At 41.9% G+C, this 27798-nt stretch overlaps 1 protein-coding gene across 1 annotated transcript; it reads right to left on the reverse strand.

The window, feature by feature from the left end:
• Positions 1-432: 432 nt before the first annotated feature.
• cyfip2 (cytoplasmic FMR1 interacting protein 2) lies at positions 433-27300 on the reverse strand. The gene is made up of 30 exons (XM_005916478.3): positions 27106-27300; positions 18872-19021; positions 18672-18761; positions 16309-16386; positions 14921-15022; positions 14554-14735; positions 14355-14451; positions 13665-13793; positions 13447-13551; positions 13272-13360; positions 12892-13129; positions 12576-12728; positions 12239-12378; positions 12005-12152; positions 10285-10438; positions 9908-10064; positions 9730-9826; positions 9487-9563; positions 9270-9378; positions 9037-9156; positions 8745-8944; positions 8563-8650; positions 8311-8454; positions 8074-8164; positions 5996-6126; positions 4266-4338; positions 4029-4123; positions 3290-3528; positions 2420-2567; positions 433-2320 (listed from the first exon to the last, which is right to left on the reverse strand). The coding sequence occupies exons 2-30, from the start codon at positions 18986-18988 to the stop codon at positions 2153-2155; spliced, it is 3759 nt and encodes a 1252-aa protein (XP_005916540.1). The 5' UTR covers positions 18989-19021; positions 27106-27300; the 3' UTR covers positions 433-2152.
• Positions 27301-27798: the final 498 nt, after the last annotated feature.

The raw sequence follows: 27798 nt of genomic DNA on the forward strand, positions 1-27798 counted from the left end.
GACAACATATTATTTTTTTAATTTTCTACCATTCTTGACAGAATCCAACCCAGATAGGGTTGGATGAGAAGAATGGGTGCAAAGACAATTTTTGTTTCATTTTTTTCCAAGATACATTAGGATAAATTCTGGCTAAGGCAGTGCAGCACATTTAATTTTTCAAGTCGCAAAGGTATGATATGACAACATGATTGAGATGCTACATTGATCCAGGTACAACACCAACACGAGGATATGAGAGACCCTTCCTATAGGCCACCTGGCATATGTAACAGATGTAGTATGTACACAAGCTTCATTCTACAAGATTCTCAAAACAAACAAATTTGGAAAACTAAAACCTGAAAACATCCTGGATGTTCAGGTGTAATACGGGATGCTGCAAGTAAATGGTAGAACCCATTGAAAAGCAAACATGCTAAATACAACTTCTTTTTTTTTCAGTTAAACATTTTTTATTTCATGGAAATACAACATAATTTCAAATCCTTTGCAGGAACATTGTTGTACATTTTATATTCTTTTTCTCCACTTTTTTTTTTGTACTTCAAAACATGGTCACTTGTACAACAATATCATAAACAAAGCCTCATGTCACAAATGGAGCCATTGATGACAATAAATTACATTTGCCATGCTAAGGTTTCGAGATGACACGCCGGTACCCTTCATTTTGACGAGATCAACCTTTAAATGAACCGCAAGTCAGACTTGAATAAATACGCTAAAAAGACACCGGAGTTACAAAAGAAACTTTCTTCATTCAAAACGGAGCAGAAAAAAGAAGGCTGCTTTGAAGAGGGTTACTTCATTTGTCTTTCTTCATAAGAAAAAAATAGGGACAAAGTTTTTGCATATTTTGATAACACTGCTAAATCTAAAGCAAAGAGTCCCACAATAGTAAATACTGACTATATTTAGGAAACTGCCCTTTAATCATAACTGACATTTTAGTTTATTACTTCTTCTTTTTTTAATTATTTGTTCCTTCGCTGTATGAGGAGAATATTTCATCTTCACCCATTCATACTCAAAACAGGTTAATCTAGTACAGCACTGTCTTTATACAACCTAGAGGTATTTTCTAATCTTTTTGTTCCTTTTTAACTCTTGAAAAAGCAAACACATTTACTCAGATGACTGTGTGTCTTTTTGCAAACTGTAAATAATATCACTGTATTCATATACAGAATATAAAAATCTTTCCAACAGACAAAAGAGGAGGAGGGGACAAAAAAAAAAAAAAACTACCGATGAGGTTTTCCAGTCAATAGAAGAGAGGCAAGTATGCAAAGGATGGTTAAATTAAAATATTAATAATTAAAAACAAAGAACAATTACGACACTCAACACTTCACTTTGTTCAACGGTGAAATTTACAGTGGAACTGGTTACCGATTAAAAGCGTGTCAGGAGGCCAACGAAAAACCAGGTGAACTGAAGGCAAATCAAAGATGCAGTGTACCTCCGCTCCTCTGAAAAGCAGGCCGTGTGTGAGAGTAATGAAAAGTATATAAACGCGTCATGACAGACGCCTTGTATCATGGACAGTGGGTAGATTATTATACAGATGCATCACGATAAACAAGTTTGGGTCTTAATAGAGGACACGCGTAGAGATCGCACAGGTGTACTGGTGCCTGTGCGAGTACTGTTGGGAGACGTCGGATCACGTAAGAGCACCATGTTGGACTTAAATATATTTATATATATCTATATCTATATAATTTGGAAAATTTGTTATTTGTTGCGCTGTTTCATATCACATTTTTTAAAATCAGATAGTCTAATTTTTGTCTCTTTTGGCATTTGTATCAGTGGTCCAGCGAACAGGTAAGCAACTGAAGGAGTAAGAGAAGGCATGCACGAGTCTTGAGTGGAAGCCACACAAACGAGGAAATAAAAAGAAGAGACGTGACTATACACGTCTACCTCTGGGGTGCTCCGCTTCTCGTAAGAACCCAAAGACACTCATTTGTATTAAATAGAGGAACAGTTTGAGGAGACGTGTCTTTGGATTCTTACAGCCAATGGGGAGCTATTGTGGTACCTTACACCTCACAAAGAGCAGTAAGAGGCAGAAATTAGCATCACAGCTAAGGGGAATGTGTCTTCACTTGTGTGTGTGTGTGTACAATTTTCAAAGGTCTTTTCAGCAAGTGGTAGCCAGGGATTGGTGTATAGGAGGCTGGAAACAGCGAACATGCTCCACAGTGGAACTGTCCGTCTCCACTGCCTTCATGTACTTGTTCAGGATGGCAAATATCTCATTGTTGAGGATCTGGTACTTCCTGATGCGATCTGCCATCTTCTTCAGCGGCTACGGAAGAAAAGAAGGGATGTATTTTTTGGACTTATAATTGCAAGTCTTCAGCAACAAGGCAAAATTGAGGATACGCAGCAGATAACGTGTACCCACCACATTTTTGATGATCTCGTCCTTGCCATCCTGCCTTTGGACTTTGAGCAGGTGGTAGCAGAAGTCGAAGAGGTCAAAGCGACGCTGCTGTCCCAGCAGCACGATGATGGCACAGCCGGCCCAGTTCAGCCCATCCCCAAAGCACTGCCTGTAAGGACGAGCACAAACAACACGGGGAGGGGGCGGAGGGGTGCGCTTTCATTATGTGATGCACAACTCGAGATGTGACAAGTCTGCAAAACAATGATGCAACTCTGATGCAACAACGCTCTAATGTTTCCAGCTGCTCTGGCGACACAAGGGAGCAACGCGCCATGGAAAAATCCTCCCTCTCTCTGGGTCCAAACTGCTGTCACATATACACAGCCCGCCCCTTTCAACTTATTTTCAGCAATCTTATTCAAGGAGGGTGATGTAAAGGGTGTAGCACAGTGATAGAAAAAAAATTAATTAAGGGGAAGAAACTAAAGAAGTCACATAGTGTGTATTGAAAAAGTTTCTCCCAAAACTTTTCCACCCCTTTAACTTCTCTTCTGATTTGCCAACTTTAACCTTTTTATCAGAAGAGAAAAATACTGCTGGACCTGTCATATCAACATCTGCACCAAAATGGACCCAAAGAATAAAACAAAGCAGGCCAAATTTAGCTTAAAAAAGGAAAATACATCAACAGCCATCAGAAGCCATCAACACATGGCTGTGGGGAATTTAATTTTCACCTTAAAGCAGCCGAGGTCAACAGACACTCTTGGAATCTACCATTAGTTTGCTGATAACTGCAGACTTCCCTTGAATGACTTTTCTACTGTCGCTTGCTGCTGTGCTTTGCAAGTTTGCAAGTAATGACTTTCTTTGCCAGGTGTCACTTACTCTGCCGTGAACTCGTGCGTGCCCACGGGGATGCAGTAGACGAACTGCATGGCGCTCCACAGGCGGTGGAACTCCATACATTCGTCGACATGCATCACACCGTTGGTGGGCGGAGGACCGCGCCACACCGGATCCTGCAGGAAGCTGCGGATTCGCGTTAGGATGACCTCGAACATGGAAAGGCCACAGCACAGGCGCTCTTTGGTCAGCAGGTCTCCCTCCCGCGCAATGGCAATTTGCTGGTAAAAAAGAAAACAGGCAGAATGCTCAAGGATGAAAATCTAAAAGAGAAAGCAGACCATTCACTTCCTAGAGAATTTGCCAGGGGATTTTTGCCACTGCTATCCTCCTCTGTCGCTTGCTGCTAGAAACTTAAAGCTGATTACTCAGCTTTTTCTTTCCTCCTCTGAAAATCCGCAGGCTTCTAGTGTAAGTCAGTCAGCTTAAAGGATAATGCTAGGAGAGAGAAGAGAAACTTTCCCTCCAAAAGTCTAAAAAGTCTTTAGAGAATTTAGAAAATTGTGGGAAAGATTGGCAGCTTAAAGAGAAAATTTTTTGAAGACCAGCTATGAAAATTGTGCAAATTCCCTTGAATTATTTATTTATAATCAATAAATAGTTAACAATGAAACACGCCTGAGAAAAGCAGGAGGAAGGGGTCGCATGATTAAGCTGCAAGACTATAAATATGTCCTTTCAGGTCTGCTTTCATGCCCATCAGAGCGGATGTTGAACTCACTTGCGGGGTTCCCAGCCTCTCAATTAGAGGCACGAGGTGGAGAGGGGCGTACTTCGCCTCCAGCCGCTTCATCCTCACCTCCAGACGCTCTCCCTCTGTGCGGCACACAAATACCAACAGTTGCGGACGTATTTCAAAAGAAAAATGCTTCTCAGATCATCCCAAACTTCAAACTGTGAGTAATGTAATTTGCACCAGTCTGCTTTTTAATTCACCGCTTCCAAACTTGTTGTATACCTTTGATGTAGACTCTGGGAAGAATGTTCTGGAAGGGAGCGGCGTGAAGCAGGTCACACACTTCCTCCTGGGACTGAGATTTAAGCACAACACAGACAAACAGCTCATTTTAATCCAGGAAGTCGCCCGCTGTTATTCTCTACGGATGCCCTGACAAAGCATGCAGACAGCCATGAGGCGGCTTTTTGCTGAACTTCTTAATTTAAGTGTTTTAAAGACATATTTTTGAATGCCTAACACGAGCTCCGAACCACAGGTCTGTGCTGACAGATTAGTCAACACAATGTCAGGCTTAGGGAGAGTGGGGAGATAAGATAACTGAATTAGAGTTTGGCTGTGTGGATAATGATGCTACGATTATCAAGCAATGATGACAGGCCAATTTTAAAAGGATTATAATTTGTAACACTTTAAGCACAAAATCCCATCTAGTCGGGTTTAGCGGCTCGAGGTCAAGTTTACAAACATCTTAATGAATCGAAAATGTCACGTGGCTCAGTGCGTGGTTGGTTTTTTGTTTGTTTTTTTGCCATTAGAGACTAAGGAGCAATTCCAAGCGGTCAGAGCGATTGTGGTGGTGACTGTTTGTCAAGACGACAAGGTACAAATCAAAGAAAGAGTAGAGAGGCAGCACCTCGAGACCTCGGCTAAAAAACAAAAGAAAGAAAAGGGACCGGCTAGAAGAAAAAGCCATGCAACACACACTCGAATGAACGCACACTTAAGAGACATACAACACACAACTAGGCTTTTAGTAGACGCACAAGCAAGTGCAGCCAGACAGAAATGGTAAAAAAAAAAAGAGTGAGATCTGGGCAGCGGACAGGCATTACAAGTGCCCAGAAGTAAAAGACAGTCATGGAGGCAAAAGTGCAGAGTTTAGCACAAGAATGTGCGATCACCTTCTAAAATAGTTATGATTCAATGTAAAAAACATTTCCTGTGACAAATGCAGCTTGATTGTCTGTCTCACTGATTTCCTGCAAGATTACTGAAAGCTTGCAATTTGAATATCGTGAAACGTGTCGGAGAGGTGAAGCAGAAGCAACAAATTGTTGCATTCGTCTTAGGTGCACTCTTCAAACACTCTTTTAGTTTCACCTCATTCTTTTTAAAAAAATGAAAGATGTCTCAGTGCTTTTGCTTCCATGGCTAATTGAAGGTAAACTGCGTGTGTGTCAAACTAACACGGAAAAAAAGAGAAACAACAGAAAACAGCAGCCCAAACCAACAAGAGATAAAAGAGCAAACACATTTGGTCATGCTGTCATTTTCTGGTAGCCAATAGGAAGACCTAAATCCTTACCACCTGTGGTAGTTGCCAGCGTGTAATGAAAAACAGAATTGTATTTCAGAAACGTAAAAAACCCTCACACACAATCAGAGATTAAACACTTTGGGGCGTGTGGACTGGGAGCCTGATGGCTTCTGACCGTGGTGTTTGATTTAGCGAGTGAATCAACACCACATATTGGGTGGAAACCTTCGGGCACCCAGGTTTGTTGGTCACCCACATTAAAACAAGGCAGTCAAGAGAACTTCATTCCAGTGGTCCTGTTTACTGAGCGTGCTCGGAGACCACAGACAGAGCTATCAGAGGAATCTTTGAGAAAGCAGTAGTAACAAAACAAAAAAAAAAAAAAAAAGGGAGGGGGGGGGGGGGGTTGGGGGTGCAATAATCACATTAAAGCATTATGGGATTTTGACACTTGTAAAGAGAAAAGTCCTACCAGAGCTTGCTCGATGAGCAGGCAGAAGAGGATGGCGTTTCCCACCTCCCTTAAGCTCTGGAAGACATCCGTCTTTAGCTCAGCATACTCAATGATATCCTTAAGCTGGTGGTGGAAGAACTCCAGGATGCCTGGAATGGCAGATGGAGAAAAAGACAGGTGTGATACGGCGCTCCATCTGCATTTTTAAAGATACGCTGATAACATCTATACTACAGTCTCCGAAGCAAGCGCCTGCTAATATCTCGTTATGTCATTGATAATCTCTTGCTAGCGGGATGAAATGCGGTGATGTCAGCGGGTCCACGCGGCCTCTCTGACCCACATTTGGTCTGAGCATCGGGGCCTCGCAGCAGAGGACAAGAGGATCATTAACTGCTGTCAGTGAGATCACAGGCAGTAAGCCAGGTACAGACCTCAGGGTACAGAACATCAGTAATCTACAGATTACTAAGCCCTCTTCTTAGGGATATTCCATCTGACTGCCTCTAATCTGCAACCACAGCTCTGGTCAAAATGCATTAAGGCAGGTCACGGAGTGCACAAAGATGTAAAAGAATTAGGCAGGTAGAGGATTTTTTGTGGTTTAATTGGACATTGTGCACAACCCAAATGGCTGAGAACAGTCGTGTTCCTAATTGTATTTTGTAGTGGTTCATATGTTGTTATCTAGTATTGTACTGCTTTCTCCAAGTTATGGCTAAATCTTATTCCAGTACTGTTGAATGTTTCCAAGATCTGACTGAAGCCAGAGAGGCAGTCTGTGCAGGACTTGCTCCAATAGTAAGCGGCGATATCTGAACCTGGAGGAAAATGTGAATTAAACTGCTGTGCTATGCATCAAATAAATAAAATATCTGTACCTATAACCAGCTATAAATAGTTAGTGCACATTTGTTACAGCACTTTTGTTTCATATTTGTTCATTATGTAAAGAATACTGTGCAAAAGCCTTGAGCCATGCATTGTTTATTTACATTTTGCTCGAAAAATAGGAAAATAAGTGCAGTGATTAACTGAAACATGTAAAAACATAAATGAAAATTTACTATGTGAGGCAAAAACACAGTGTATAGAACTCTAACAAGCTTGAAAGCCAATTTTTGGTTTGTCCACCTTCTTCAACAGTAGATGACTCAACTGAAAGGCCAGACGCATCCTCTCAGCTGCAGTGTCAGGTCTGGTTGCCGGATTCTTCTCCACTTTTCTAGTTTCCTCATTTTTTTAACCACACACCATGTTAAGATATAACACGTTTTTAGACAAGAGCTCTTTGGAAATCAGTTAATTTGTGCAAAAAACACTATTTTATGCCTGTCAAACTGTGTTCTCTTTGGCAACTTTCACAGACTCAGCTATGAAAGTGTCTTTTTGCCTTTTTGTGACAGGCAGGTGGTAACAAAGCACCTAAAGATACAGTTTAAAATTGGTTCTCTGCTAAGTTCTCCGTTTTGCGCCTTTTATATTGTTGAAAGTGGCTCAAAAAACAAACAAAACATGTCCAACGTTCAAAGCAAAACTCTGATGCATCCTCAAAAAGCGTGCAGAACAATTGCTCAAGAAAGTAAAGTAAAGCAAAGCATTTTTTTTTTAAATGAGGGGCTTTTGCACAGTACTGTAAGTGCATTAAAGTAGTGTGAAGTTATTCTGACGCTGTGGTTTTCAGGCTAAATGATCTGCGATGATAAAAATCTCATATTGAATGTGCTAATCCGCAGCCCGTTTATCATACTTGACATATAAACTCGTGCTTGGTACACAGCTTGATGAGAATGGCATTAATTTTGCAGATATATTTCAACTAAACTTGTGGTATGCTGGTGGTACAAAATTTCACAGCAATCAATCAGGTATTGCTCAAATTTCAAGTTTATGTCGGTCAAAGCACCAACCAATATGCAGACCATTTAGTTTCTTTTTCTCTGATTGCCCCCTTATTCAAAAACGGCTTAATTTGACTTACCTGAAGTCAAATAAAGAATTATATTTAAGCAAAGCGAACAAAGACAGCTCATGTGGAAATGTTAACGCAACAAAATGTGCTCCATTCATTGTAATTTTGGGGATTATAAACTCACCTGGGGAGCCGTACTCGTGGCGCGGTAGGCGGCAGATCTTGGGCATGACTTCTATCAGGGTTTTTACATACTGCAGTATGGTGCCCTGTAACTGTAAAGTGACAGAGAAGATGGATAGTTCACAGCAGGCGAGGGGAAGAGAGGGCACAAAAAGGAAGGAGAATAATAACTGTGAGGATCCAGCACACTGAGGGGGAGGACAGCATGCTTTTCAGGATGGAAAATGAAGATAAATACCAGGCTCTTGACAATCTTAAGCAGCTCCTCCATCACCACAGCGATGCCTTGGTAACCAAGGAGGTGGCAGATGGTCTTGAAGTGAGGCGGGCCAACAAAGTTTCTGTAGGAGCTGTATATGTGGGAGTATGCAATGTTGAGAGGCTGAGAGGGAAAGAAGAAAGAGACACAATGTTATTCTGAAGCAAGAGGAAGTTTGCTTTACACAAAAAATTACAAGTCTTTACTATAATATCACAGATGGTACCGCACCTTAGACCCATACAGGTAGTAAGGCTGTACATTGGCTGGCTTGTCTCTTTGAGGCTCCTGGGTGAAGGGAATAGCCGTCCGTACAAAGCTGAACAGAGGGAGGTGAAAAAAAGGTAAAGAAAAAACACAAAAGGTAAAAGCAAATAAAATATATTCCTGCAAAACAACAGCGTGAAACTGACCGGTTCGTGGACCCGTTGTAGCAGTAGTTGGGGAGGAAATCAAAGTTGAGTTCCCAGAAGACGTGGAGAGTGATTCGTCCATAGGGGGCGGAGACATTGTGGTTAGCCTCGCGGAACATGGCGTCAAAGCTGTCCAGCGTCATGTGCTTGGACAGGAGGCGGTGGGTTAGCCTGTTAACCTCCAGCAGCCATTCCAACTCCTGTCCAGACATGCAGTGTGAGAAGGATGATGCGCACAGGACACAAAAATAGACTGACGATTTTCACTAGTTTCCCTGATGTTTGAGCTCACCACTATAGAGGTAAGATCCTCGCTCTCAAAGCGGCTGATGGCGTGGTCCAGGGACTTGTACATTGCTGCAGAGATCCTCTGGGTAATCAGACGGTTCAGGTCAATCGAGCGACCCAACAGCTGCGTGAGACAACAGGGATTGATGAAAAATACAGTGTGAAAGTCAGACTGGTGGTTAAATAAATACCGATACAGCAGATGACCTCGAGCATGTGTTTTCATGTTTCTGCTACCTGCACGTGTCTCTGTTTGAGCAGCGTCTCGTAGCGGTTTGATGGAGGATACGGGATGATTACGCCGTAATTTTTACACTCAGCTCTGAAGCGCTTGTCTAGGAGGACACTGAAGAACACATGGCATATGAGTTTGTAAAGTCTGCAAAGAGCGCTTCAATATCTGCCAATAACTCTAAAATACTTTTTTTTTTAAAGTCACATTTTCTTTTTTTACCTTCCAGCCATTGCTTTGTAGTAGGCAAATATCTGATCTGCTAGCTTGTAGACAAACTGATCAAAGCAGAGGTTTACCTGAGAACAAAGCAAAGAAAATGGTTATTAGATTCAATTCAAAGTATTTATTGTCATGTGACACAGTCCGTGTTGGGGGTGTGTGGGGTCTTTGAGGATTATTAGATTAGATTTATCCCTTTAAATTTCCATGGGAATACTCCTAATGGTGGCTATTAGACCTTACCTCAGCCTCGATTTCATCATAAAGGAACTGTTTCTTGAACTTGGTGAGCGCATAGTAGCCACTGTCATTATACAAATCTAGAGGGTACAGCACATACCTGAGAAGAGATAGTGGGAGTTAAAATACTGCTCTTTTTTAGAGTCATAAACAAAGAGTGTTTAACTGATCGACTTCTTACTCCATCATGGAAGGCTCCTTGGTCTCCAGGATGTGGTCAGTGAGGATCCACGGCATGGACATCTCAATGGGGAACTGGATTCTGCGGCCCATGGTGAGCTCCAGGAAGAATTCTCTGAACCAGAGCTGGGACAAGTCACAGCACTGCTGCAGGGCCTCTGTGTGACAGGACAGTGGCAGGAAGAAGGAAAGAAATGGCAGAAAAGATTGGAAAGCATTAGCAATGTTTGCTCTCATTGCTCTTCCGTTGCCTCACAAAGGAAGCAAGAGTAAAAGCTGTTAATAATGTTAGCTGATTCTGTGGAGTATTCATTCACTTCTCTTCTGGTTTTTCCTTTGACAACTTGGTCTGTTTGAACTTTCAGAATTCCAGCTTACCACTAAAGTTGAGCAAATGTGTGAAGAAGAAGGACTGCTTGTGGAAGTCTTCTATGGCTGTGACTATGGGTCCATCAAGGCTGCTCCGCAGAGTCTTCTTGGATCCACTCTTGTCTGCTATTAGGGATTCCAGCATGGTGCGCACCATGTACAGCTGTGGAGGAGAGAGACAAAGGTTAAAATATAAAAAAGTGGAAACCTCCTTTTTACCAAGCAGCAACCTGGGTGAAAAATGAAGCCAGTATAGAAGTGTAAAAAGGAGCCACTTCCACAGGCACTAATGTACAAACAGATGAAACAGAGATGCAGGCTTTAGAGCCGAGCGCTGATAACAAGCCAGATGGTGTCTCTCCTCTTTAGTCTAGAGGACGCGGTGTGCGTGTTTTCCAAAAAGAATTAAGAACTTCGATTAATCTGACCACAAAACCTTTATTCGGTGATTATGAATGACTTTTGGCCTAGAGAACATGCTTCTGGATCGTGCTCTTTTTTTGCACGATTGCACTCTAACCTGCGGATAGCAGGTTGCAGATAGTAACTGTGCTCACAGACAGTCATTTCTGGAAGTGTTCCTGGGCCCATACGGTGATTTCCATGACAGAATCATTCCTGTTTTTAATGCAGTGCCACTCAGGGGCCCAAAGATCATGGGCACCCAAGAGCAGATGGTCTGCCATTTTTGAGACTGGTGATGGCATCACTTTCAAAATATGCTAAATTTCTTTATGAAATAATAAAATGTTTCCATTTAAACAACTGATATGCTTAAACAGTAGTGTATATACATTTTACACTCATTGCATCAGACGAATATGAGTGCACAAAAGCTCATGTGACAAACCATTATTACTCATTTGAAACCTTTATGAAACACGACTGTCAGCTGCAAGAGAATTCAATATTAATGAATCAATGGTACGGAAGTAGAGGAAGCAAGAAGAATGAGTTGAGTAAAGTTTGACTTATCTGACTGTCTTGTTTCACTTAATGCGCCTTATAATCCAAAAAATACAGTTACTTCTACCTTCCTTTAGCATGTCCAGAAGTATAACGTTTTGTGCGATGGTTAGCATCTTCCACTGCCTTTGATGTTGCAAAATGTTTTGTCAACATTTTTGCGTTTGTTGGGGATAAACTTACAAACATACAGTGCAGCACTTCAGAGTCACACTGCTAGCGATCAAAGATTTATGTAAATTTGACAAGCTGAACGCATTCTGTACTGTACAGGAGAGACGGCACGGAGGAGACTGATTGACAATAGTCTAGAGCCAATCGGGACACAGAACACAATGCACTGTTAAAAAAAAAAAGCATGCAAAATTGCACAAAGAAATTCCCGAAACAGCAAGGCCGCGAAAGGTGAACCTCGTTATAGCGAGGGACCACTGTAACTTGAGAGAAAGCTTCATTTCTAATTTAAAGATAACACCTTCACTCAAACCCACACCCCAAATCTATGTATTTTAAAAAGTCATAACCTTCATGAAAATGTATCAGACTCCAAACAGTGTCAGTTTCTTTTAAATGGGAACACCGTGCAGCATAACTCACGCAACTCTCACACCACATGTACATTTTCAGGTTTTGCAACTGCTAATAGGAAGTTAAGCTACTTTAAAAATCTCAGTAGTTTCAAAGATAATACATGCAGATCTAAATGCTTTCACTACAGACTGAACACCATTCTTTAAGCACCCTGGTCCGTTTCCCGTCTCACCTGTGTGCTGGAGGGTCCGACGGCTCTACGAGGCACCTTGATATCAAAACCGCCTTTCGGGTCCTTCTCACCCCTCAGACAGGGGTCATTTGGAGGTTCCCTGGCTCCTTCCCAGTCACAGACAGTTTTTCGAATGGCCTGGAGAACGCTGCAGAAAAATGTAAAAATACTTCGTCTGTTGTTTAGTCTGAAACAAAAGAAACGGATGCATTTGTGATTGCATCATTTTTGTACCTGATGAGAACGTTCTTCTTCTTGCGTACAGCCTGGCGCAGAGGTTCTCTAAGGGTCATTTGGGCAAAGTCCTGCAGAGCTGCGTAGATGGTATTCCTAATGGCCTGGTTAAACACCGACTCCATTCGGCCCATCAGAACCTTTGGGACACATAACATCGTTTATTGCATCACCTAATTTTAATGCCGCTTTAATGTCAATTGTGCAAGTTGCATTTTTGGAAATAAACTAGTGAAAACTATGCTTGTGTCAAACCATGCACTCAGCTGAAGTGCAAAAAAATATCCAGACAGTGAACATCAGTGAGAGTGCTACTCATATTTCAATAATCTTTTACCTGCAGCCCTTTGATCATGGCAATGACCTCCACCAGGGCAAACTTCTCTTCACTGGTGTAGTTGTAACGTGTGGCTCGCTCATACTCCTCCGCCGTGCCTGGACAGTCCTTATTACAGAATTTATCCGTGGGATGTACCAGTTTCCATGAGTACTGAAACAAAGGAGAGCTATAATTAGATCAAAGCCAGAACAATAAATAGCAAAAAAAACAACCCACATCATACGTCCAAAACCCACTCATATTCACACTGACGGCCCCACAAAGCATTTTCCCTACCCACACAGGGATGCAATCAATCCCACGCTTTACTCACAACTTCCATGACATGCGTGCTCCACTTAGACAGCAGCTGCAGACCCCTCAGAGCCAGGTCGAACAGCTCCCTGTACTCCTCGTCTGACTTCTGGCTGTCCAGGCCCGAGCCGGTCACCACTTCGCTGTTGCTGTAGCGCGCTAGCTCGGAGATGAAACGGATGTGGTCATCCCTGATCTGCACCATCTGCTCGCACAGGTTGTACTGCGGAGAGATGCTGCTCTGAGTGCACGTCCACCTGGGCACAGATGGGAAAAGAGGGTTGGGAGGGAGTGTGTGGGAGTTTGGTCATCAAGGAATTTTACTTCGGCCTGTAGTTGTAGTGAAGAAGAGTAACATCCAGATTTCTGTAAATTACACCGGTGGATGGGTTTGCTCACTTGGACTTGTTTTCTTCATAGTGTGCGCTTGTCTCAATGTAGCGTGACAACTCGATCTGCATGTCTCCAAACAGCGGCACCACTTGCAGCTGAGAAACAAGAGTGAACGCCTCACTTCGGGGATAAACACAACAAAGCGTGTAATGGGAAAAAGAAAACGCTTAAAAGCCCTTACTTTGAAGAACTTGTCGATCTTGCTCAGGTTGATCCTCTTTTTGGCATCTAGTTTATAGATATTACTCACATTCCCATCCATCAGGTACAGACCAAAGCCCATAACCTGTCAAAAAGAAACGGAAGGGGAAAAGACAAATTGGCAAAAAGACGCCAGAAAGAGATAGTTTCGAAATGTTGCGAGCTGGCGGCAGATAACGATGTCAAACGCGCGCTTACCTTAAGCAGCATGTGTTTCTCGCTAGGCGTCAAATACATTTTGTTCTCATAATAGTCTACACAGATGTTGACAATGTCTGCCAAAAGCTCCTCGTAGCCGGGAATCACCTCCAACTGTTGATGCAGGCACTGCACGGAAAAAGCGCGACACAACAAGTCACCTTTAGATAAACAGTAATGCACTGACAACACAAGAAAGGAGGACTCACTGTACCCTGTGCGTACGTAGGATTAAGCATCAACAACAACACAAATAAAATAAGATCGAACACAATTCAAGAGGACCAAAAACCAGCAATACACTGAGCCGTAACCCCGGCAGCTGTTAAATCTTAATAAGCAGACTTTCAATGAGAAACTTCCTGTCGGGTCAGCGTTCAGCAGGTTAAAGGCTGATTTAGGTGAGAACAGCCACACTAATTACATAACAGCTCCTCTGCTCTGACTAACATTCAGGCAGCAGCTCTGTGACACCTTGAGTACAGCTGTGAGTCATTCATTCGCTCAAGTCATTATCCTGGAGCAATCCAAGTCACCTGCTGTACTATCACCAGGATATTTAATTGTATTTGCAATAAACCCCCAATTAAAATGTCTATTTTCACAAAGATGCACTTAAAAAAACAAACAAAAGAAAGATGAAACCTAAGTCATAGTCTTTTATTAGCCACGCATAATCCCCGCACTGACCTGAGTGATCCTGTTGTGGTTCGCTAAAAACATGGAGAGATTCTGAGACTCCTGGATGGACTGGGGATCAGCCATCTTCCTCAAGAACTGAGCTGCCCTAGAGGTAGGAGAGGAGAGGAAAGTTAGTTTGGCTCTGCAGCGTGAGAAAAAAACAAAACAAAAAACGTACATTTGGATCTCTTTACTTAGGGTTCACTACCGTTTGTAGGCAGAGTGATCGTTCTTGACGCTACACTTCATATTCTTCAGTTCGTCCAGCACTGCGAACATGTTGATGAATTTGCCCAGAGTGAGCAGATAGGCCTCAGACACGAAGTCTTTCCTCCTCTCGGCGTGGCACAGACGCTTCACTTCGCTGCAGAAGCGTTCTATGGCTTTCCTCTGATAAAAAACAAACACAAAACCAACTGATTATCAACAGCTCTATTAATAATGAATACATATGCATAAAAAATGTTTAAAAACCCTCCTTTGTCTCTATAGACATAAACATACGTTGGTCTGTTTAGTGCTTTATCATAGAGTTTCATTGATCTAGTTTATGTAATCTTAAAGTAGGATCTTACCTGGAAGTACATGAACTTCATGAGCTTGGTCACTTCGGGCTCTAGCACTTCCACCGTTTTCTCGTAGATCTCCACTCGGTTGGGCTGCTCGTTGCATTTCACCTAGCAGACACAAGATGGTGCCATCACACAGCCTGATCTCACAGCAACAGTGCACCACATGTACTTTCCCCCAGGTAACATATTAGCTGCTCCGATCCCCCACGACCCCACCCCACTCCCATCTTTTTGCTCCGTTTTCCCAAAAATCGCGATTACTAAACATTTTCGTTTAAAACTGTAAACGTCAGTTTTGGGGAACTTTGTTACATGTAACAATAAAATCATTAAGGTCACACTGCAGACCTGCGGGGTGTACTGGGAAACAAGATTAGTGAGGTATGCTCAGTTTAAAGTTAGAGTTCTTTCTCTCTCTCTTTTTAACCCGTCTACATCGCCATGGCAACTAACACTGAACGCTGAGCAGGTCCAGCTTGCGTGGTCCTAATTTGCTGCTCAGTCCAGCAGCTGACAGGACAAAGATGATTGAATCGATCGGCCAATTTGTAGACTTTTAATGCTTAAGAATATCCAATGTGTGAAATTGATTTCATTCTCATCTGGCCACAATTTCCACATCTTCAGAATACAGGACAGAGTAAGTCCCGACTGTAGCGAGAGCGACTTAGCCATAAACAGCATCAATGAGGGCACACTGAGTAGGACAATACGAACATACAAGTTTTCTACAGCATCCTTCCACCTTGATTTATTTGCAGTGTTTGAAGTTTGACTTTTTTTATAGTCTTTATATTTCCTTTTCTCACATGTTCCTCTGGGAGTTAAGTGGGCAGCACTTGAGGGTCAGTTTATGTGAGCGTGCACAGAGAAAGTCTGAACAAACAGAAAAAGCCGACAACCACCCGCTGCAATGCCTCTGACTGGGGTTTAAGGTTTCGTTGAGCCAGCTAATGTAAAAAAGCCTGACTGTGTTAAACTTGTGACTGCACCCCTTTGTTAAGGCAAATGCTTTGCAGTCCAATTCGGTTTGAATTTTTTACGTAACAGGGTGGTTTCTGATTTTTTTCCCCCCTTTTTATTTATAGCTAAAAATACAGCTGTCAGTGAACCAGAAGCTCAGCTGCAGGCGGTGTTGTTTCTGCTCTGTAGAATCACCACCGCCTGCAGCTGAGCTTCTGGTTCAGTGGCTAAAAGGTGCAAAGTTAGGCAACCCAACTACCAACCCACAACTCAAGCCTGGCAACATCTGCATTTCATACGGCCTTTTTTGGGTAATTGTTCCTTACAGTGAAAAGACAGTGTGACAGCTTGAATAAAACTCTGTTATGATGGTTTAGCATTAGATCTAAAGGTTAAGATGTGAGGACAGGAAGGAAGTGATCATTAACCTGGGGAATGGCTCTGGAACAGCTTCTCCATGTGTAAAGCATCACAGCATATTCATGTCCTTCCTCCAGCATCTCATTCTGTAGAAATAAATAGAACAAAGACATTTAATTCCTCATGCACAGCTGAAGTCACGCCAGAACTAGATACCTCAACAAGCTCAAGATTATATCTACACTGCTGTGAAAAAGTATTTCCCATCTTCTTTTTTGCACATGCCATTTTTTTTGTTTCAGATGATCAAACTAATTATTTTATTAGACAAAAATAACCTGAGTAAATGCAAAATACATTTTTTTAAATGATGATTTTATTCATTAAAACAGTAAAAATAAAAATGACCCAACCGTACCTGGCCCTCTGTGAAAACCTCCCCTCCCCCATTAACTGTTAACTCATTAATTAACTGTGAATTCAATTTCACATGCCACACCCAGGCCTGATTACTGCCAGCTCTTTCGAATCAACAAAACACTTAACTAAAACCTCTCTAACAAACTGAAGCAGGCTACAAAAATCTCATCTAGCAACTCATCAATCTTTGATCTCTAATAAAATGACGAACAGATGTAAAACACTGAAGTCTGGACGGGTTACCACGTCATCTGTAAAGGTTTGGGACTCCAGTGAATCACAGTGAGAGCGATTATCCACAAATGGAGACAAAACTTTAAACCAGGCAACCAAAATTACTCCAAAAGTGCATCGATCACTCATCTAGGAGGTCACCAAAGAACCCAGAACAACACCTGAAGAACTGCAGGCCTCACTTGTCTTGGTTAAGGTCGGTGATCATGATTTAAAATTCAACAAGAGGAGACTGGGCAAGAATGTCACCTGTGAGAGAGTTCCAAGGTGAAAAGCACTGCTGACCACAAAGAACACAAAAGCTCGTCTTACATTTGCCAAAGAAAAGTCTGGAGCACTGTACCCAAAATCATTTCCCCTAGGGATCAATAATGTATTCTGATTCTGATTGATGATCTCCGAGACTTTCGAGGCGAAAATCTTTTGTGGGCTGGCAAGAAGAGAGCTGAACTTTGTGGAATCTTTGAGTGCCGTTACATCTGGTGTAAAATCAAAGAGAGAATTTCATATAAAGAACATCACACCACCAGTCAAACGCAGTGGTGGAGGTAGTGTGATGGACTGAGGCTGCTTTCTTCTTCAGGATCTGGATGACTTCAACCCATGAATTCTTCTCTCTACCAGAAAATCCTGAAGGAGAATGTCCAGCCATCAATCTGTGCACATTTGGGATACACAGCAGGACAATGATCCAAAACACGCCGTAAGAGCACCTCTGGGTGGCTCAAAAAAACCAAAAACAAAATAAAGGTGTTGGAGTGGCCTAATCACTTAAACCCAACTGAAATGCTCTGGCATGGCCTTAAACAGGCCGTTCATGCTTGAAAACCCTCTGATGTGCCTGATTTAAAACAGCTCTCTAAAATTCCTCCACATTGAGGTGAAAGATTCACTGCCAGTTACTGCATACACTTGATTGCAGTTCTTGCTGTGGCACAGTTAGGGGAAGTTTAGGAGAACTGCTTCTAACACAGGGTCAGGTAGGTTTAGATAGCTTCTTCTTCCCTAAAAAACTGCAGTTGGTATTGACTCAGGTTATCTTTGTCTAACATTAACACCTGTCTGAAGTGTGACAAATAAGCAAAAAAATAAAATAAGAGATATCTAAAAAGATATCTGGAAGGGGGTGAATACCTTTACACAGTACTATATCTTAGTAACAGACATTCTGCAAAGCTACTAAACACATCACACATCTCGGATTAAACCCACATTGCAGGACTTGTTAAATATTTTAGCAGGGAAACATTTCATCCTCTCAGAAATAGGAAAGACAGATTCCTCCATCCCTGCGGCTAAAGGACGAGTGCCCCCAAATAGCCTGGCCTCAACCTGAATGTGACTTCCTCGTTGAACCGGTTAAATAAAGCTCTCACTTCCCCTCTTCGACAGTCACATCACATTCTCTGTTCATTCACAATCATGGGAGGGATGTTTAGTGCTCGGCTGCCTCTCTGATTCACCAGCATGTGAGTGGAATTTGTGTCTGCAAGAGTGTGCGTGCGTTATTTTTATGTGTGTCCCGCCAGAGGCCGAGCCAAATGCTAACAAAAGAGCCAAATGATAATCAATTCACATGAAACGAGGCTCTCTTTAAGGGCACGAGGCTGCTTCCCACAGTCTGCTTTGATTTTACTGAAAGAGGAACAAAAACTACTGAGTTGAGACCACAAAAGACTGAATTTCACTAGTTAGCTATTAAAGGAAAAAAAAAAAACAGTGGAATGGAGAGCAATCCCGTGGTGTTTATTTTAGTAACCAGCGCCGCAGGTCTCACCATGCTGGAGTGGACTGTGGCTTGCTCGATGTAACGGGCGATGCCAGTCACAAAAGCATTCCTGTCTTCAAAGTTGGTGTCAAAATTTGCCTGCCGAAGGAGAGACAAAAAGGGGTCAAAAGACTGTACACTGAAAAAGACCAATCAGCTGGGGACGATGGTGGGTGGCAGCGGTGGCGGCACTGTGAACCAGTGCGTACCTGGTACATAATAGAGGAGGGAGGGGGTTCAATGCATGGCTGCTGGTCCGGGAGCGGCAGCTCCTCCAGCAGGTCCACGTTGGACAGAGCATCCTCCAGGGTCACGTGGGTCGTCATGGTAACGAGGTGTCACTCAAACAACGCCCCAGGCTGACATAGAAAGAGAAAACAGAAGGAAAGATAGGAGTTAAAGAGGCACCACAAAAAGGAGGAAAAGTGCTTTTGTGATTCCCAAAACAGAAGGTCTCACACGAGTACTTCCTACTGCAGTTTTACACATATATGTCGGCAAACGGGTCAAAAAGTTACAGGTGAAAATGACTTGGTCAGTCACGACACAATACTTTTTGCAATCCGGTCGTTAAGTCTGACGTCACTAGCCGTGTCTGGGCCTAAACTCCGCTGCAGGTCCATATATCAAACGATCACTATGGCATTACTGAGAGTTGAAAAACTGTCTAAAGTCTTTCATCTTTAATAAAATGATCAGCGTTCTGCTCTACCAGGTGTAACAATTGAGTTTAACATCCAGGCATCCATGAAAACGGAATTTATGACATTTAACGGAGTTAGAAGTTAGCAGGGAGTTAGCTCGCTAGCTTCTATCTAAATACAATATAGCATGTCCTGACTGCGGGGTTTTGGAAACAAATTAAAACGTACAGCTCTGTTATCACTTCCAACATAAATGAAGACAGAAAACTAAACAGCAGTGACGTTTGTAGGGTTACTGAAGTTGGGCTAGCTGGTATATAATGATGTGCTACGTGACCGCTAGCGACACAGCTATGTTAGCATAATATAAACAAGCTAACTTTTTTTCCACTCGATAAAAGTTAACGTGAGTGTTCTCGGTGGTCAGGAACAAATGTAATCGCATGGCAGGATGCTGTAAAAGGACCAAACTTCAGCCAGGAGAACAACTGAGATAATCCATCCACAATACGAGGTTAGTCATTCATATACTGCTGCATGGGCTGGGCTGTAGTTACATCCTAAGGTTTTAAAAACTGAGCTTAAATAAATGATTAGCGGTAATAAAAGCCGAGGGAGGTCAACAGTGATCACTGACTGTTTTAGGAGCTTTTTGAGATTAAATAGAAGAAAATACAAAACATTAAACATGTTAACAACACAAAAGCCATATTAAACGCAGACTACTTTAGGTCTGGAAGTAGGATTCGTCACGTCATCACTTAACAATCGGATAGGCTCTGTATTGCACTGACATGTACTGCAATTTGGGGTGGCTGTAGCTCTCATCTACTGATGGGAAGGTTGGTGGTTCGATCTCCGATCTTTGCTCCGCCAGTCTGCATGCCAAATATCCTTGGGCACGATACTAACCCCAAGTTGCTCTCTGGCGCATCAAAGCACTTACATAGAAAGAGCTTAGAAAAAAGTGCTTGTATAAATGGGTGAATGAGGCATGTTGTATAAAACACTTTAAGCTCTCAGTCCATTTATTACCTTTTTCAAATGTAAATTACATCCTTAAAGTTATATTTTGTGAGTAACCGTTTTTTAAACTGTGAGTAAAACCTGCCATAACACAGAATCAAGTCTGCTATCAGTCTACGGTTGCATGGGGTCAATTATACACTCTGTCAAGCTAAATGTGTCTTTTCTGTTTGGCCTGATTTATTGTAATTTTGCTTAGGTAACATTATATCAGGAGGTGAGCCCTCTTGTTAGTAGAGTAGTATCCCCAGAGTATTTTCGTGTATGTGTTTCTTTTCAAATAATAATAAAATATCAATATTTGGTGTCCTCGATACAAAAAACCCAAACTGACACGTGATACTGTGCAGCAAAATGAACCTGGGGTGCTTGTCTCAATCAGACAGAAAAGTCAGGGGACAACTGATCAAGAAATTACTGAATAAACAGATAAAAATGAATAAGCAGGTTACACTCTAGCAATTCAAATGCATTCTATAGTCAGATACTGCAGGGTTAAAGGACACATACACCAGACACTGTCTTAGTATGTCTAGACAACTTCATTTCCTCCCATGAAGCCCTGTTTTGGTGCAGAAAGTGTGTGCATTCACCCTGCACCTGTATCACTTGGGGGGAAGAAAGGGGAAGAGGCCCCTTGCAGTTTCCTTTTTGGCTTTTTGCTTGACTAGAAGAATATCTGAAGAGCATAATTCATGAAATGCCAAGACCTGGAAAATGCCATTGATCTGGCAAAAAGCAGAAAACGCTTCGAAAAACAGTGAAAGTTCGACAGCAAACACAAAAACGTGTTATCTTGTAAATGCGGCATTGGCAAAATCTGCTTTCCTGTTAAACTCTCAAATTGCTGGCAGCTTTGTACTTTTTTATCAATTCAAATAAATATCAGGTGGTATATATGAATGCATGATTATGATTTCACACTGCAGGATAACGTTAAAAACTACACAGTCACAGCCAGCACAAGCAGAGAGGAAAGTGTGAACACCAAAATACAAGAGAGGGGAAATTGAAAAATAAAATCCTCCAACAGTGGGAAATGGGAAGACGGGACAACTTTAAAGTAAATGCAGAATCTGCAAAACCGTCATTTTGTGACGAGAAGCCTACATAATGAGTTCGCCGGCTCTTGGTCATCGGTAATGGTCGCATATGCAGGCTTAACCAATGATCACAAATGATCTGAATAGAAAGTGGGTGGGGTTTCCTGTCATATCAGACTGTGACATTTTTTTCACATGGTAGGCCACCAGTCAAACAGCACCGAGTTCTCAGACCTCACCCAGCTTCCAAAATATATGCACACACATAAAGATACTTTATATGGGTGCTGCAGCTCTGTATACAGTTTACACTGCAACACAAAATAAATTAGAAGAAGAAGAAGAAGAAGAAGAAAAAAAAAGAAAAGAATGTGGCACAAGTGGGTAAACGGCCACTTGGCCTCTTTAGTTAGCGCTTGTGGATCAGACCACACGGGCTTTCAAAACTCAACCTTTATTTTGATCTGAACTAAAGACCCATAAAGTTTCGTGAGTGTATGTTGTGGTGTTACAACACCACAAAAGGAAAAAAAACAAAAAAAAAAAACAACAACAACAACTACCAACCTTCTGTCACTATTGCAGTACTTCCAGCTACAGCGGGTCTCATCAATATCAGATTTTACCATGATCAACACACGTAAACACACACGTACACAGATAAGTATAATGATTACTGGATGCTAAATGTAGGTTGTTCCACTTCCCGTTTCTGCTATTGTGTGAATAACCGCTTCTTTAGTTGATTATCGGTGACATCATTTTCCATTATGGTATAGAGTACCACTCATTTGCTGAGCGCTATCGCCCTTTAACTGCTCTTTTTGTTTCTGTTCCATAATTTTAAGTATGACGTTTAATGTGGACACGGTGGTTGTGAAACAGATAAAAGCCGGCAGTGTATCAAGGATGTTGTGTACCAACTTATACTCTACACGTGTGTGTGTGTGTGTGTGTGTGTGTGTGTGTGTGTGTGTGTGTGTGTGTGTGTGTGTGTGTGTGTGTGTGTGTGTGTGTGAGAAACCCCTTTTTTTAAACGTCTGAGGATTTTGTCATCTTGAACAGAGTGTTTCCTGTATTCTTTACACTGCTGTGCTGCTTTACAACCTGGATGCGCACACTGTCTGATTCTTTTAAGACCTGGCTGGTTATTTATAACCATTCGGCATACAGAAAATGAAACACGCAGCTCGCTACAGGGGCTTTGTCGGGCAGACAAACGCGCTCAGTGCTGCTAAACTCCCATCTGTGCATGCAAATACAGACGCGCTCTAAAGCCTGGGTTGGCTGAACAAACTTTCCCACCCTATACAGGGCTCTGTTAAACAGTAGGTTTATCTGTCAGTCTCTGTGTGTATGTGCATCTTCGCCCAGCAAAAAGGGCCCCTTCATTCCCTTCTGGGCACTTGGAAACCTAGTAGAACAACCAAAGAGGGACAAATGAGGCAACGAGACAACAACTCGCTTCACAAAACTCACACAGTAATATTCCCTCCCCCCCGCCGAGTTCACGTTATAACTGCAGCCTCTATACATGAAGAGCTCTGGTCTGATGTCTTCGTGACAGCACTAAACAATGAGGTGGTGAGAAGATCCCAGAATATCATGAATAAAGCAGAGGAAAGGAATGAGATGCAGTCAGAACATGGAGCATGATGTAACAGGCAGAAAAAAATAATTAAAAAAATATGACCACTCTGCGCTGCTAGGCCTTTGTGTAATACATCTTGCCCGAGAGGAAGACAAAGTGAGAGAAAGTGTGTCAACTCCAGCCTCGCACCACTCCATGGGATCTCCCACCCAAGGCTAGCTTTGTAATACACGCAATAAGACCATATGTGATCAGCATTGAAGGCAGGCACAATACGGATCTCGAGCATTTAGTCACGCATGCGATCATTTAGAAAACGTTCAGCGACACCAACTAACTCTGCGGCTAAATGTGCGTCCCAGCAGCATCTGTGCAGAGCATCCTGTGCAGGGGACGGTGTGTGGCTGAGGTATTTCACAGGCTGGTTGTCATTTCTGAAAGCAGCACAAGAAGAAGAAGAAGAAAAAAAAAACTGCTTTCATCTTATGATTTCTGTGATGTCATGCTTGCAGAGATGAATATAGACTAGGGAAAGAACAAGAGCATGCCTCGCATAACCATCACCAAGCTTGGCAAGTACAGACATCAAACGAAAAGTAAACCAGGTGTATCTAGTTGTATTTATGTTGGCAACTTTATGAAAATACATTTGTAAGTGGTGATAATAATAACTTCATCTGACTGCTACAGTTCCACAACAGCTTGCGCTGCTTCCTTTTTCTTTGTCTAGTTCGTTATTTATATCTAGACTCATTGTCTCGCTGTGTTTCTCAAATCAGTCAACTGCAAAATAGTTGTACTTGTACCCTGAATCACTGAGCTGTTTCAGGCAAGTAACAGTTGTGAGGTGGGACCTGCGCAGATTGTTTTTTCCTCTTTGGATACGTCCCACAGGATTTAGATCTCGGAAATCTGAAGGCCTAATCAACAAATCGGACTCTTGCAGAGCAAATTGTTCTGCTAAAGGAGAAAATGTGCTGAATGCTGTTGTCTGCCACAATGTTTAGGTAGGTGATAAGTGGAAAAATGAAACTCACATGAGTGATAATGACCCCGAGGTTTCCTAGCAGAATGCTTTCCTGATGATTACACTGACTTATTCCAATATTCTAGCTTATGGACCTATATAGCTTTCCCAGGTAAACACTGCACACATATAGCCAACCACATGATGATTAATCAGAGCAGCCCACCATTGGCCACTTTAATGCTCACATGCTTCCTGTGAGCACAAACAGGGGTCAGCATCATGGCCAGAATTAAGTTTCCAGCAATTTGTGTTTCAGCTCTTCACACAAGTAAGCCTTTCCTTCCAAAAAAAGCATTAACGAGCCTTGTTACCTGACAAAGAAACTGCCGTTTCACCAAGTTTTTGGTAGGCACTAACTACTGCACACCAGGAATACCCCCACAAAGCCCTCTGTTTAGGAGGTGCCGTTAATTAGTCTTCTAGCTATCACAATTTGGCATTTGCAAGTTCTTACTGTTGACCAGTTTCCTGCTTCCAACACATCTTTCACAACGGACTACTCAGTTGCTCCTTAATATACTGTTTTCTGAAGAACTCTGGAGATATAAGGATGTTTAAATATTAATTTTAACCAATTTAATAGAATGGAACTGGTATGAAAGCAGCACATTGGTATTGTGGTTTCCACTATTGCCTCACTGACAGAATGTCTGGTTTGAACTCCAATCTGAGGCTTTTCTGATTGGTTCTCTCCAGTTACTCCAGCTACCTAACCCTAACCCAAAGGCATGCTTGGGTTTAGGTTAATTGGTGATTCTAAAATGACTGTAGGTGTCTCATGTCAAGAATCAGCCTTAACCCGTTTCTTGCCCTATGACAGCTGGGATAGGCTCCAGCCCCCCTCACTACCCAAAAGCAAAATAGATAATAAGCTAAAGGATATAATTCAATCTTCCCTTTTACGTTAAAGGGAACTGCCTGGTTGCACTCACAGCATAGCTCTTAAAAGGAGAAACGGGGATGAGATGAGTTTATGAGTCAATTTTAACCACTCATGATTTATTCTCAGCAGATGGTTCAAACAGGGATGTTTTAGACAGCTCCATTTCTAGCTTTATACTGGTTTAGACCACATTAGCCTGACATACAGCTGGTAACTAGCCTTAGCAGTTCAGACATCTCTCTGTGACAATAATAGCGGGATGCTGTGGTGGTGTTTAGATGTGTTTTTTCTTCTAATTTTAAAGCATGACAAACATGACCATGACCGACTTCACAGTAAATGATTTGATGGTTTTTCACTTCAGGTGGCAGTAAGCCAACTTTCGTAGAAACCAACCTTGAATTCACTTCAGTAATGTTAGCACTTGAGTTGGAACTAATTATTATCTTATATAATGATCGTAGCATATGTATGTATTAACCCTCTTAGACACAATTGAATCTGTAACTTACTATGCAAACTGTCTATGTTACCAGGATTATTAACATCTATGTAGCTTTTGGGAACTTTTTTTTAATACCAGTCAAATCTTTACAAATTATAAATGTAGGTGAAGTACCTGACCTGAAAAATGAACAACATTATATGTATGTTGTTGACATTTCGTGTATGTTACGTGTATGTGGCTGACATTACGTGTACTTGTTAGTTGTTGACATTAGATGTACGCTACATGTACGTTGTTGACATATGTGTATGTTACATGCATGTTGTAGTTTTTGTAAACACATTTTGCTTAACAGATTTTAGTGCCGTGGTACTCTGGGTTCATTGGAATGTATATCTGTAAATAAATGTCAATCAAGCAGTGATGCTACTAATGCCAGTAATTGATTACTTTATCTTATGCAATGAATATGGATTTTGCAAAGAAGACAAACAATAAACCTATGTATTTATCTATTTATATTTTAGTGTATATGAACAATACTTTTTGCCATTTGACTGAATACAGTGCAATCATGAAAATTTAAAAAAAAAAACCCATCATAAATGAACATATGTGTGTGTGTTTTAACACATGAGCGAGGTTAGCAAGCTAATATTAACAATAATACCTGAATTGCAACAAATTATTCTTATTAATACTACTACTTCTACTACTACTGACAACAATAATTATTATTATTATCAATCTTAGCAAATTACACTTTCAGAGAAACAAGAAACACTCGTTTTAGTCAGTCAAAAATGTGAAGTTTTCCCATAAAACTATCACAAACCTAAAGAAGACTCTTTTTAAAAAAAAAAAAAAACAATCCTAATTTTACCTGACTATTAATGGCACCGGGTTTCATTTTCATTGTGGTTTTAATTTTGCAATCCTTAGTGTTAGCAAAAGCAAAGCATCAAGATTCAAGCATTACATCACTGCTTGTGGGTGAGGGTCTGGCATACAGATTTACAGCTCAGAGAGTCTGCAGCAATGGCAGGCTTACATTTCTACCCAAACTGGCAGGTTCGTCTGTAGGAGAGAAATGGAAAGGAAAAACATCTGGGTTAAGACTAAGCCTGTCTGAGACGGAAGTGGGTGAACCTGTCATTTGAGCACAAGTAACGGCCCTGCCTGCCTGCTGGTGTGATAGCTGTGAAACAATCCTGTGCATCTGGCCGTGCTGTGGCCTGTTAGTCGATTGGAAAGAGGGGAGAGGACCTTTAAGGGAAAAAAATTAAAAAGCCAGAGCATCGTCGTGAAATCGAGCAATCTGAAACACCAAAACGTTATTTTTCGACATCTTTCTGTGTCTGTGCAGCGAAACGGTTGTTATCAGCTCAGAAAACCGTGGAGCCTTACGTGCTCCATCATTCATCAGTGCACTTGCCACACAGGCACCCTCTCCTCACCCCACCCATCTCAGCGTGAGCTACGATGCCGATGTAAGCTAACGGGGATCCCATTCATGTGCCACAATTATCCACGATAAAGCGGGGCGCTCGATCCCAATCAAGTCCCTCCTATTTACAAGGATCCCCCTATTGTTACATTTGCGCACGGACAGATAAGTAAAGGGAAAGGATGTGAAATGCGAAAAGGAGGCAAAATAAAAAGAAGGGGGGGAAAAACAGCACTCCAGTCTCCAGCCATCATCACTACCCAAAGCACATCACCAGCCCCGTTCATCTTCTTCGCTGCGTCTGCATCCATCGCTACTTTTTGCCACATACCTGAAAATTGCATGTCCGTCCGGCGACAAACTAAATCGGGCGGACCGTGTCGCGGTCTGCGACGGCGAGCCAATGTTTCCTAGGTTTTTATTTTCTTTTTTTCCACGTCTTCTATGTCGACTGATGCTCTAGTTTCGCCCAGTACCAACCCGGTGCTAATCCACCCCACACAAAGAGCAGAAAATGGCTGCAAGTGCATTTTCTTAAAGAGACAGTCACAGTGGAGCACAGGCGATGATGAGAGGAGCCCCGACATGTTGATTCGCTTCATTTGAGCTAGTTTTCTGCTTAAAAATACTTTGGGTACGGATAAACACATAATGCGTTTCAGGCTTTTAAATTGACAACATCAAAAGCTGTGGGTATATGTTGTATGTATAGGGAAACTGAGGGTAACCTCACTTAAAGGAGGCGGTGGTAAATTCTCAGTTCTCTGTATGAATTCTAATTACATGATAAATAGGATATAGAAAAAAGTAAAGGGCCCTACTTCACCCACCTTGTACTACTATTTATAATTATGAATTCAAGTTGCATGTAGTAGCATGTAGTTAAATATTATTGTTTATTATTTCAAACGTATGTGTTGAATACAGTACTTTATAATGACAACATGCTATAACCTTGATTCCAGAAAACTTGGAATGTTGTGTGAACTGCTTAAAGACCACAGAAATCCCATTTTCACTTGCA

The sequence above is a fragment of the Haplochromis burtoni genome, unplaced genomic scaffold, assembly GCF_018398535.1.
Source record: "Haplochromis burtoni strain Fernald_Lab_line unplaced genomic scaffold, NCSU_Asbu1 Contig_19, whole genome shotgun sequence".
Classification (NCBI taxonomy): Eukaryota; Metazoa; Chordata; class Actinopteri; order Cichliformes; family Cichlidae; genus Haplochromis; species Haplochromis burtoni.

Excerpts from the sequence above, each read along its gene's own strand:
- cyfip2 (XM_005916478.3), bottom strand. The coding sequence starts at position 18,988 with ATGACGACCCACGTGACCCTGGAGGATGCTCTGTCCAACGTGGACCTG. Across the intron at positions 9,157-9,269 it reads TCAAACAGAGACACGTGCAG|CTGTTGGGTCGCTCGATTGA; the intron begins GTAGCAGAAACA and ends TGTCTCACGCAG. Across the intron at positions 2,568-3,289 it reads ACGCACGAGTTCACGGCAGA|GCAGTGCTTTGGGGATGGGC; the intron begins GTAAGTGACACC and ends TCGTCCTTACAG.